The sequence below is a fragment of the Poecilia reticulata genome, linkage group LG20 (genome assembly GCF_000633615.1).
Source record: "Poecilia reticulata strain Guanapo linkage group LG20, Guppy_female_1.0+MT, whole genome shotgun sequence".
NCBI classification, from domain to species: Eukaryota; Metazoa; Chordata; class Actinopteri; order Cyprinodontiformes; family Poeciliidae; genus Poecilia; species Poecilia reticulata.
The window spans coordinates 21,197,831-21,210,835 of record NC_024350.1 but is presented as its reverse complement, the minus strand read 5'-3'; the positions used below and the strand labels follow the sequence as shown (position 1 = coordinate 21,210,835).

Genomic DNA, 13,005 nt, shown 5'->3' with positions numbered 1-13,005 from the left:
GTTGATTTTGGGCCCCACAAACCCTCAGCAGCCTCTTCTGGGAGCGCTCTCCACTGGCTGTCTGGAAAGAACACATAATTTAAAGCTGGCTTTATTTAGAGTTGGAGCAGAGGCAATAAATGAAGGGTCGCTAATAAGTAGTTAGCAGAACTTATCGAGAGAAAAGTATACCACTATCCTGTTAATGCAAAAGGAGATGGACAGTGCAGTCTTTGCAGACCTTTGCATTCCTTGCATAATTACACCCTGTTGTCAAGGAGGGAGGAAGGAAGGAGGGAGGGAGTGAGGAAAACGGGCAGCGAGTCCAGAAAGCTCAAACTCTCTGAACTCTGGAAAGTGTAAACAAGTGGGTGAAACGAACAATACACTTAAAGCAATATATCTTATCTTTCTTTTAATCTTTTTTTTTTTAATTATGGAAACCGTAAGTCACACATGCAAAATCCCAAATCATAATCAAGGAATAGAAAGTGATGATTTGGCTTTTTGGGATTTCATATTTATGACATTTAATGTCAAAATCATGACTTCAGAACACATCGTTTTGACTTTAAATTTAATAATTATGACTTCTGAAGTAAAAATTATGACTTTTTATCTTAAAACTATGGATGTAAAAAGCCAAAGTTCTGACTTGGGACCCAGCTCATGATCATGACTTTAAATGTCAAATTTGGACTTTTTACCTCCTAATATTGTTTTTAAATCCACAGTTACTTGTCTTATTCTTTTTCTTTTCTGATTTTTTAAAAATGTTAATATATGTATTTATTTATATATCTATTTATTTATTAGCCTGGCTTTAAACATGCATACTTCTGTTTAACTTTAACTTACTGTTGGTAGGCCAGAATTTCCCCACTTTGGGACAACAATGTATATTTCTATTCTATTAAGTTCTAATTATGAAACACATGACTTTAAATTTGAGCATACTTTTTGTTTTTTAATTAAAAACAACGTTGTATCTCACAATCGTGATTCCTAGGAGTCATAGTGTAATTTCGTAACTCATAATTCTGAATATCACATATAAAATTGAGATTTAAAATCAAAATATTTGAATAATGAAAGTCAAAATTTAAAACTCATTGACTTACTGCTATAATTTCCAAAGTGAGATTCTCTAGACATCCCTACTATTTAAAGCACCTTTCACTAGTCAGCCAGCCAATCTCCCAACAATGCACACACATTCATAAACCAACACGCAGATCGGTTGGCAGTAGGTCTTTTGCTCAGGGGCACATCAACAAGTGGCTGTAAGCTGAATAAAATGACTAAATATGACTAAAATACGAAATTGTGGCTGATTCTCTTCTGAATTATTTTAAGACTCATAATTTTGCTTTCCCTTTCTCAAAACTACGATTTTAATTACACTTATAAAGTTAACATCATAATTTTAAATTCACACACACACACACGCACACACACACACACACACACACACACACNCACACACACACACACACACACACACACACACACACACACACACACACACAAAATCAAATGACTCACATTTTCGTTTTTTTTTTCTCTTTAAAGTGGCTAAAACTGGCTATTTAAATCAGCTTCGCAGAGGCGCTAAATTAGTCTCTGAAGTCAGTTGAGTGTTTCCCCCTAAGTCATGCCACGTTTGACAGTACAGATGGGTTGAGCAAACCCTCCTCTTTCTGCTCCTCCTGCTGCTGCTCCTCTCTCTCTCTCTCTGCTGCAGCTGTCCGACGCTCTCAGAGGGGCAGACGGAAAACTTCCCGAAGTTGCCTTTTCCTCCTCCGGCGCAGCGTTTAGGTTTCGGAGCTGGTCCCAACCTCCACCATAGTCCCCCCCCCACCCCACCCCCTCCGCGGCAGCAACCCCGGCATGCCGGACTCAAACGCCTGAAGGGCGGGATGGCATCGGCTGTGTTTGAAGGCACGTCTCTGGTCAACATGTTTGTCCGGGACTGCTGGGTTAACGGGATCCGGAGGCTCATCATCAGCCAGCGCGGAGAGGAAGAGGAGTTCTTCGAGATCCGAACCGAGTGGTCCGACAGGAACATTTTATACCTGCATCGGAGTTATTCCGACCTGGGGCGGCTCTTTAAAAGACTGCTGGAGTCCTTTCCGGAGGACAGAAAGGACTTATCTAAATCTCCGCTGATAGAAGGTCGGTAAGATGGGAGAAACAGATTGAGACAGACAGGAAATGATGACAGCCACTTATTATTTAAAGCTGGATGTTTAGACTGATGGAGAAAAATGCACACTTTTACAAATATTACCTTTTGAATGATGTCATGCAGACATCTGGCAGATTTCCAACCAAAGTATCTCTCAAAAGGTCATTAGACATAATGAAAGAAGTATCAAAAATTATAATTGTATTATGATTAAAATTGTAAGTATGTATAGCCAATTTCTGTCATATAGATTGACTGAGTTTGCTGACTTTTTAATCCACCACATGCCTGCATCAGGAGCTGATTCCTGATAAGTGACCTGTTTCGGTGTTTATTAAATAGCCTACAGGATAAGAGTGAGTCCTCTTTGTACTTGGAAGCTGGATTTTCAAATTTCTGACAGAAATAGAAGGGTGGGAATTCTGACTGGAAAGTCAAAGCTCACAAAACAACCCTGAGTTTTGCATCCAATATGGCTGCCAAGCATATAAGACCTCAGGACAGTGGTGGGGTATTGGCACAGATAGTGGTGAAAATTAGGCAGCCTGCTGGATTACTGCTTTTGAAATCAATGCATGATTTGGTTTGTGTTACTAGTAATAGTTATCCATAATATGGCAGATCAAATCCTACTGTTGTCTGAGTTGCAAAGAGAGGACCCCAGAGTAGGATGTGACATCTTTCCCATCTGGGAGCTCTGACCACCATGATAGCTCATATTAAATTCATTCTGTTTTACCTTCTATTTTTTGCCTAATCTCCCCAAAACTTTCAGTGGGACCTCACCCTGCAACCCTTAGAAAACTTACTAGCATCTCTCCTGCATTGCAGAAATCTTACGTGCAGGAAATGTTCCCTTTTTGAGGTATGTGCAAAGTCTCTTTTCCAGAAACTGGCATTTAATTGAACAGTACAATTCTTTGGATATTCATGATTCTGCCTCAGACAGTGCAGCATCTGTTGCTTTGGATTTCACCTATGTTTTTCTGTTGTTTGACCCCAGAACAGCTGTGGAAATAATTTCAAAATATATGTTTTTTTTATTTTCAGCTTTAACACATTGCTGCACATTGACTTGCAAAGTCTCAAACTTGTTCACATTTTGTAGGGTCAAACTTCAATGTATTTAATAGGATTTTAATGTGGTAGGTCACCGGAAGGAAGTGGAAGAAAAATACCAATGGGAACTCTGGAGGACTTGCAGAGATCTGCCGTGTTTGTGGGAGAATTTGACAACAAGACAACATTTAGTCATTTACTCAATTTGGACTTTATAGAAATACACGCCACAAAAAAAGTTCCTCTTAAAGTTTGCTACAAGCTAGACAGGGAACACAGCAAACATGTGGAAGAAGATGTTCTTGTTAGGTGAGACAAGCATGAAACTTTTCACTTAGCAGAATAGATCAAAACAAATCCATATGTTTTGATGGGCTAATAAGTGTCCAAACCGATTATGCAATCTCCAATCTCCAGTTGGATTTGAAAATGTATGCTCAGAGATGCTCTCCATCCAACCTGGCTGAGTTTTAGCAGCTTTCAAAAGAATGGGTAGGAAGTTTCTGTAGAGTCAAGTGTTGCTGCTGCAACTGCAGCAAAACGTGCTTCTATTAACTCAGGGAGCCTGAAGGCAAATGCACAGGAGTCATTTTCCTTTCGCTTCACAATTATGCGCTACTTTGTGTGGATCCATCACACTGGTCTAAAAAAAAAAAACGGTTGTGAATACTTTTTCTATGGCTCCACATAAAGACTCCTGGGGGTTGTTATACAAATACAAAAGCATGATGAAATGTTTAATAGTGGATATATTTGTTAAGGCTTGGAGGTTACTCGGAGCTGCTCATAGATAGCATTTACATCAGCCTGTTTGAACAAGTTAATGATCAACAAGTTCTTCTTTAGGATGTGTTTGCAGCAGCCCTGAATGCAATTACAAATCCCTCCATCTTTATGCATCATAGTAAATGCACATAGCCTTTTCTGCAATTGTTTTTGTACTAACAATTGCAGCAAAGCACTGGCTGTTGGTTGATGTGTTCAATGAAAGGAAATTGTGGGATTTCTTAGTTTTGATGCATTAATCTGGGTTTTTAACTGAAAGCTCTGCTTTGCTCTAAGTACAGATGTTCAGATAAGCGTTTTGTTCTCAGGATGTAAGTAAAGCCATCATATCCCCCCCAAAAAGCCTAACAGGTAAATTACTGTTTTGTGCTAAAATGCCACCAAGGGTCAGTTCAAAGCCCAACTAGGGACAAGTGCTGCGAATTAGCTGTTGCTATTGCACCATGATGCAAACATGGGACTGCTGTTTTATTCAGTTTGTCTATGTTGATGTGTGTCTGTCCCTATCAAATAAACTTTATAATAATAATAAAGGGAACTAAGGAATAATTTGCTGTTGGAAGAAAATGAAACGGAAGTTGTTGTACCACTTAAATCAATGTCATCAAACCTGAAATACATGAGATATTTTGCTGTTTAGACAGAAAAAAATAACTTTGAATGAGAAAAAAAATCTTTAATTGCATGGCAAACTAAACTTTTCTGTTCTTCAACTTCAGCTTGAATAACAGCAGAGTTTAAAGTATGCGACATCTCTATGTTGGACCTTTAGCCCTCAGTATTTTCAGCTTTGGGCGGTTCTATGCTGGAGTTGCCTCAGATTTGGCAGAGTTTCCTATTTATTCAGTGTTTGAGTTTCCTCTTCACTTCCCCTTTGTCTCTGCACCCCGCGAGCCGATGCAAGTGTTTCGGAAACATCCCTTTAGTGGAGGCTGGAAAAGCTCTGCTTCCTGCCTGGGCCCTGAAAGAGCTGACGGAGTTGTTGACAGCTCGCTGCCTTCCCTCTTCCTCTGTAGTGTTTGGTGTATTTTGGGAAGAGGCGTTCTGGGTCATATGACCGACTTTTTGCTTCTTTATTTTGTCCGTCACACCTCTTATCCAGATCACAGCTGAGCAGTAAATGCCAGGTTCATGTAGTCTAGGAAAGTCTGGAAAAGTCTGGACGAGGGTATATAAAATTTGATTGAAGTTTTTCCAGGTTTGAAAAAATTTGGATTGAGAAAGTAGAGTGTTATTGATCTAATTTTCCTTTGAAATGAATAAGGCATTTTTGATTTTAATTAGAATAATAAAAGGCCTTATTTATATATTTTATATATTAAAATAAACGTCTGAAGTTCTGACCTTCCTCCTTCCCTCATGTCCTTCCTTTCTTCCTTGTGCCCTCACCTCTTTTCCTCTTTTCCTCTTCCTTTTCTTCGTTCTGTCTTTCGTCTTCTTATGTTGGTCTTCTTTTTTCCTTCTTCCTACCTCCTTTCCTATTCTTCCTCGCTCCCTTCTCTGTGTTCCTCCTTTCTATCCTTCTGTCTTTCTATCGTTCCCTGTGTTCTTCAGTCTCCTACCTCTTGTCCTTTCCTATATCCTTCCTTCTTTCTTTTGTTATAACCTTCCATCTTTCTTTCCATTTATCCTTCCTAGAAGAAAATAGTTTTTTCTTTCCTTAATTACTTTTTCATGTCCTTCCTTGCTATTTCCTGACCGTTTCTTTCTTCTTGTCTTTCTTTTCTCCCCATCTTCTGCCTCTCGTCGTTCTTTCTTTCCTTGTGTCATTTCTCCCTCCATCCTTTTAATGTCTCCAGCCTCTCTTCTTTCCTTGTATTTTCCTTCTTTATTCTTATGTCTTTCCTTTCTTTGCTCTTTCTTGCTTTTCCATTTTTGTTATTAACTTTTTTTCATCAGGAAAATCTCCACTGAGATTAAAAATCTCTTTTGCCCGAGAATCCTGGCCAAGACTGGCAGCAGGACACAAAATGCTCCACATTTAAAACTGCAGCTCTTCACTTAGAAATTTTGCGATGATCTTTAGTATTTTGAACTAAACGTAGAGTATTGAAAAGTTTGGAATTTTTTCAGGAAATGTGTAGGAACTCTGTCAATGGATGCTGTTGAAGCAGAAGTTAAGCTCCTTCAGTCATTCAGGACCGCTTCAACAAGTCGCCAGTATTCCAAACAACATGGATTTAATTACATTCTTTCACATTCAATATTTCATTTGCGTGCCTCGAGCGTTGTTTAGACTGATGGTCCTTTCCCAGTCGACTTTCAAGCTGCAGTCGTGTTTTCCTGTAACTGTGAAGCACCCTGGCAACAAAGAAGGCGTGTAGGGCTTTTCAGACTGATGTCATGATGAGAAAGAGATTTAGAGAGTGACTGAGAGAGGAGGGGGACTGGCCATTTTTAGCCTGGTGTGCACATGTGACCTCAGTGTGAACATTAATTGGACCCGATTGCTCATGTTTCATGTGAAATAGGTGTAATTGAAAATGCAACTCGGTCACTGCTTCCTACAAATCAAAGACTCTAATTAAAATTGTTAGGACTGATGAACAGTCATTTTCTTGCTGTTTTTGAGCATTTTAGTAAACCGTTGGGCTATTCTGGCATTAACAAACTGTTGGATTCTGTGGTACTGCCCACTACAAATAGCCTTTTCAAATAAATAATGTTTTTGTGACATTCCAGGCTGCTCTTATATTGTTCTGTTTATATAGTCATGAAGATGAACCCCTTTCTTTCTATTAATTAGAATAATCTACAAATATTCATAATAAGGAGCAATTCTGAATTTACAAACCACTTTCATCCTGTGAAATGATTTCATGTGGTTAAAATACATTTAATGTACAAAGTCATTCGTAGCATATAATGAAAATATTTTCGACCAGTTTCACTTAAAAAATGCAAATGTATCTAATAAATGAGAGCACGCAGCAGCAGGTTTAATAGCTGCCTGAGTGAAGATGTTTACAGACATAGAGTTGTCAGCTTGTTGACGGCGATATTAAGAAATAACACGCTGACCAAACTGCTGTGTGTTGGTGGTTGAGTGATTATGTGTTAAACTGCTGACATATGCTTATCAGATCCTCACAGATGATGGTTGTGACTCTTACAACATCTTCTGACTATTTTAAGCTCCCCATTTAAAGATGAATTTGACATTTTTGAGCTCATATGTTTGATTATGTATAATAATAATAATAATAATAATAATAATAATAATAATAATAACGAGGCAGTCTCTTGATTCTACCCAAAACTTACTGGCAGCTAAAAGGGAACGTCTTTAAGCTCTTCATAGTTGTCAGCTTTAAGGCCAGCAAATCTAAACGAACAATCTTGGAGAGTGTTGCATAATGAGTTATAACATAACATCAGGAAGACAGGAAGCCCACGCAGGAAATAGACAGTTAAACGGGAAATTGAAGGAAATGGTCTCAGGCATTTTAGTTGGAAAAACAAGACATATTTGCTATGGCATTTTTTCTGAAGGATAACTGGACAACTAGAAAATCTAAGCTCATATAATAAACATAGTTGACTTTCGTCTTGTATTGTGCTAATTGCAAGCGTAGCAAAAGAAGTGATGCAGACTGGGTTTCCAGCAACACTGAAAATACCATCTTCAGTGGGAATTTTCTTCTTATGTGGTTTAAAATCTTTCTCTGTCCACCACCACCGTTGATTGTACAAATCCTGGAACACACATTTTACAGTGATCAGCTGATGTGAGTCACACACTGACTAAATAATGAAGCATATATCTTAGTAAGAGCAATGAGTGGTTCTCCTTCAGTTTCCTCACAGTGACTGTCCATGTTTTTTGTAACCATGGCTACAATAAAAAGTGGTGGCGTTTTCTTTCAGCCAGTTCGTCAGCTGTTGATATGTATCCACAGAACAACAGGAACTTTCCAGCATTATCTGTATCTTATTAGAAAAGAAAAAAAGAAAAAAGATCTGGGCATTAAGATTCTCTAAATGTTTGAGGATTTAACCATCCAGTAATTCCTCGACCCCCTGGGAATGATGTAATCACTTTAAATGGTTGAGGCTGTGGGTGCACATAGCACCAGTTCTTCTATGCAACAGTGCCTGTTTTGTTTGTGCTGTTTAGATGAGACAGCGCCTCGTCAGTTTGACCTCAGTATTTGTTCTTCATACTTCTCACCACATCCCTTTATGTCGACATGGCAGTAAATGACGCCTCCCTGACCGCCCGCTCTGAGGGGTGGCAGCCTCATATCACCAAACAGGATGATATTTATCCACCCTATACCTTCCAAATATGCATTCCCTCTTTTGTTCAAGGCTTAAATTATCAGACTTTGGTATGCAGCATCTGTTATTACCGTTCTGTGTTATTATGTGCTGTTAAACAAATGCCAGTGGTTACACGGTAATTTTACAGCAACACTTTATGGAGTTTCTTGTGCTCCTGTTTGCAAGAGCAGGTACCACGCAGCATTGTTGAGGAAAAGGTTACTTTAATAAAAGCTTGGCCACTTCTTTTATGCATCTAGATTGACCTTTTTTTAAAAAAATAAATCGAACTTTTCCGATTGCTATGTCCTGACTTTGCAGATAGGCAACGCTCTGTTTCAGTAAAGGTCACAGCAACAGCCTTGATTAATTGTCAAAGTACAAAAATAGTGGTGCTTGGCATTTCAATTTTGGCAGTTTCTTTGTGTATTAAAGGTTTCTGTGCATTGCATTACTGAGAGGTGGATGGATACAGGGAGCAAATCCCTCAGCAGTGTGACAACTGGCTTCGCAAAAACATTTGGATTCTGACAATCTAATATACTGATATACACATTTAAAGAAAAACATGCTGTACTAATCTTAGCAATATAATCATGATCATACCACTTACATGCAGTAAGCTACCAAATAAACAAACAAAAATTAATTTTTTTTTTAGAACTGCTGGCCTTCATATTATATTTATGTGATAATGCCAAATATGTTGGCGTTATCACACAAATATGATAAATATGATTCCCCCCCCATCCATACATTCATTTTATTTCTTTTTTGCAGGTCTGGTAAAAATCAAAGATGCACATGACATTGAGGAGAAGTTGAATGAGGTGGAAAGACTTCTAAAGAATGCCATCAACATGCCATGCAAGGTTAGTAATTTAATTAAAGCTGTTGGTATATTTTTAATGTGACAAGAAACACTATTCATAATTATGCCATAAAATGGAGGGAGCAGGGCCAGAGAGATACCAAAGTCAAATAGCTACAACAAACCCTCTTGCCCAAATTTCATCGACTAAATAAATAGCATAACCATCACCAGTATGATCATACAGTAGATTATAAGTTAAAGTTTATCACTTTATCTTTTAAAGGTGATATTTTGTCAGATAAAATACAAAAAATTAAAATGAAAACAGCAGCAAAACCTTAAGATGCAATATTACTGTTACATAAGAAGATGCAACAGTAATATTCAGTCTTGCTTCATATTTTTTGACAGGGTTTAAAACTCTGGGTTACATAAAATATTAGTAAAACAAAATAATGAACAACACAAATAAAAAAAGCATGACAAGATAGAAAATTATGACAAGTCAAATGTTGACATAAACTTTTTGTTTTAGTCGATGATGCTTGTATTTATTTAGCATGCAATGTTAGAAGTCATACTCAAATGTGTTTTTGCGGTCTTTTATTTCATATCAGTGCAACTGATGTTCCAGAGTCTAAAAACTTCCCTCGTCCAGTTTTCCAGGTCGGAGGTTATGTTGACTTTCTTTGAACGCTCGCCGCTGGACCAGGTGCTAAGGAATGACAAAGTCCACAGAATCCAGCCGTGTTTTCAGAGTCCAATCAACATATCAGGTACATGTACATGTGGAACATATTGATCAGTGAACTTATTTCATCCCTCAGCCTTTGATAAGTTCATGTGTGACGCAATGCTGCACTCTGTACCTTTCAGAAATAATGCGGTCGAACGGATTCTGTCTGGCCAACACAGAAACTATTGTATTTGATGATAGTATACCAGAGGAAAAAGAAAGGCCGTCGTCCACAGACTCCGGAGAGCACACGTGAGTATTGAGCTTACTTTGTAAGACAAGCTTAGAAATACTCTGTGCATGAAAAAACACATTGATCATGTCATTCTTGAGCTAACTTTTAAGTAAGATTGTGTCAATTTTGCATCAAGTTTTTTTTTTTTTTTTACTACTAAATTTGCTATTTTTCCACAAGTCCTACTATTTCCATGTTTGCTTCTGAGTTGTTGAGTGATGAAGTCTTTAAATGTGACTGTCCACCGCCTTCGTGCATTACAGGAAGTCTGCCTGTACACCTCTTCCTTCCTTCTTTGTGTAGGAAGCAAAAGCGGAACACATTCCTTTTGGTACTTGCCACAAAGCAGCTTTTGAAAAATAAGAATGGGGTCAAAATGTCACAATTTACTGCTTACAGCTAAAATTATACCTATATTTTCAAATATATGCATCCAAATGCACGTTTTAACGTTTAAGAAGTTCATCAAAATAATTTGTCATATTATCAATGAACTCTACAAGAAGAACTGTTTAAATGGCTTATTAAGAGCCCACAATAAATATGACATTTGTGCTAATAATGAGTGTAAACTTTTGACCAAACCTGTTTTGGGTTTTTCCCACAGGTACGAAGACGGAACAGAATTTTTGCCAATGGAAGCAGACGTGTGCGACGAGGAAACAGAAGCATATGTCACCAACCTCTCCTACTACCATCTGGTCCCATTTGAAACGGACATCCTGGAATGAACACTTGTGGATGGGTATTTCTCCTTCAGCCGAACTGAACTATGCAACTCTGCACATAGCTGCTCCAGTTCAACGCTGCTGCTCCTGAATGCAACGGTTTCCAGAGTTGGTGAACTTTGGAAGAATGCTGCAGCATCACCACTTCATCCCCTTCACGGGACGTCACCGGTGTGCCTCGTTTGGAGTCCTAACCCTTTATCATAAGTGTTACAGATCTGATGGTTTCAGCTAGACTAAGACATCTCCTTAAGATGCTAGTCATCCACTTTAACAGGACTAAAACCGATCAGCATTTGTAATAAACACCAGGTTGGGGGATCCATACATCAGTAATACAGCTGTAATTTATTGGACCATTCAGTGTTAATGTAATTGACCAGCAATAAATTTTATTGACTGGGCTGTTTTATCCTTTCTGGACTGCACTTTTAAACTGCTAACCTGCTTTGCTAAGATATCTGTGATGGGATTTATTGTCTGCTCTCCACCTACACAACTTCTCTCAAAACATTGTCTTAGAAAAAAAGCTGTATTTTCACCTGTTTTCACTGTGATAGCTGTGATTGCACAAATGCGCTTCTAACATGTCAGCACTCCAAGATCCTAGTGAACTCAAACTGAATTTGTTTGGATGCCACTAAACCTTATGGAAGAAAATTAAATCCTCTTCTGGGACAAACCTTTGCAGGAAAGTTAGGGATGCAACAATCTATATTTTTGGTCCTGATACTGACACTAATCATTTAAATTACTGTAGGCATGTTTTGGTACCAATTTCAAGTACAAATGTACATTACATTGAAATAATTGAGATCAGTATTAAATGTTCTGCATAGTATTGTGATTTACCCCCCACTTAACTCTCATACACCAATGATCTTCAGGATACAGCAGCTTCTTTTTACAATAAATCCAACAAATCATTTTCCCATGTTGGAGTTTCTTCAGCTCAGCCTAAGCCCTTAGCACAGTCACCCCAAATACATATTCATTTCACAAGTAGGAATGTTGCTGAAAAAAATCATTTTCTTTCTAAAGTCCATTTGTCTTAGTGATAAAATGTACATGTGTTGTTGGGTTTTTTGATGTAACAAGTGTGAGCCCTAATCCTGAAAGCTAAACCGCGTCAGTGCTGTTGTTGCGGTTGAAGCGAGGAAAAGAAAGCTTTGTTTTCCAGCCCTGCTGGAGTCATTTCTGTCCCGCCCTGTGACATGACATGAGATTGCTCAGTCAGCTTCATTTGAGCGTGGGAGTCTGCGGCTTGGCCTGGGACGGCTAAACAAAACTTTTCTTTATATGAAAAAGACAAATCACTTTGCTTGTTTGAATGTATGGAGAAAAAAAAAGATCTTTATTGGTCCTCGAGTCACTATAAAGAAGACCCTTACAGTTCTGAAAGCTCAGAGCTCAAAGGAGCATTGTATTTGGGTTGTTTTAGATGTTTTCGTTTCTATGTAAGCTAACAGCTTGTGCCCAGGTTTCTGCCACAGCAATTACAAAAGCATTCACATACTTGGCACATGAGCCGGGAGCATGTCCTCCGCATCAGCCTGCGTAGCTGCTCAGTCTTGATCTCTATTCATCCCCCGTGAGAAAGTGAAGCTCTTTTAAGGGTGAGACACGACAAAAGCCCACTTTTTAAAAGTTAGATTATCTTCTGAAGCAGCACATTACCTACGTTTTTGTTTTGCAAAGGTTTTGCAAAGGACCAAAAAGTTTCATTTTTAAAACTCAAGTCAGCTAGAAAGTTGGTTTAAGATGCTTTTGCTTCCTCAGTGCATGACGTTGTGACTGCAGTTGTACTAAAGAAGTGCAATGTAGCAAAGGAAATGAGGAACAAATTGCTGGTACTTCGATTTCTGTGGTATTTTGACACATATCAATGCCTAACGTGCCAGCTGTGTGTTTCGGAGTAATTAAAGCAAGATGGAATATAATATAACAAGAATACGTATGTGATGTTCAGCCACTTTCTGTGAATCAAACAATTCTCTGTCATGTTTGCTTTTATTATGTCTCATTTGAGGAGATAATTTACAGTGTAAATATATTTCAATGAAGGTAACTAATAATTAAGTAGTTTGATAACCTAGAAACAATTCAGTATTAGATTCAGATGATCACTCAGAGATGTTCCCAGACAAATAAATATGTTTTCAATAAATCATGTTACTCGTTTTTATTATTTATGAGTAATACACAATAATAAATAAT

At 38.2% G+C, this 13,005-nt stretch overlaps 1 protein-coding gene across 1 annotated transcript; it reads left to right on the top strand.

The window, feature by feature from the left end:
• Positions 1 to 1,664: 1,664 nt before the first annotated feature.
• Positions 1,665 to 12,958, top strand: pxdc1b (PX domain containing 1b). Its single transcript, XM_008396570.2, has 5 exons — positions 1,665 to 2,154; positions 9,056 to 9,147; positions 9,748 to 9,865; positions 9,966 to 10,077; positions 10,668 to 12,958. The coding sequence occupies exons 1-5, from the start codon at positions 1,899 to 1,901 to the stop codon at positions 10,789 to 10,791; spliced, it is 702 nt and encodes a 233-aa protein (XP_008394792.1). The 5' UTR covers positions 1,665 to 1,898; the 3' UTR covers positions 10,792 to 12,958.
• The last annotated feature ends 47 nt before the right edge of the window (positions 12,959 to 13,005 follow it).

Coding starts and splice junctions, on each gene's coding strand:
- pxdc1b (XM_008396570.2), top strand. CDS start 1,899: ATGGCATCGGCTGTGTTTGAAGGCACGTCTCTGGTCAACATGTTTGTC. Junction 2,155..9,055: donor TAAATCTCCGCTGATAGAAG/GTCGGTAAGATG, acceptor TCTTTTTTGCAG/GTCTGGTAAAAATCAAAGAT. Junction 9,866..9,965: donor GAGTCCAATCAACATATCAG/GTACATGTACAT, acceptor TGTACCTTTCAG/AAATAATGCGGTCGAACGGA.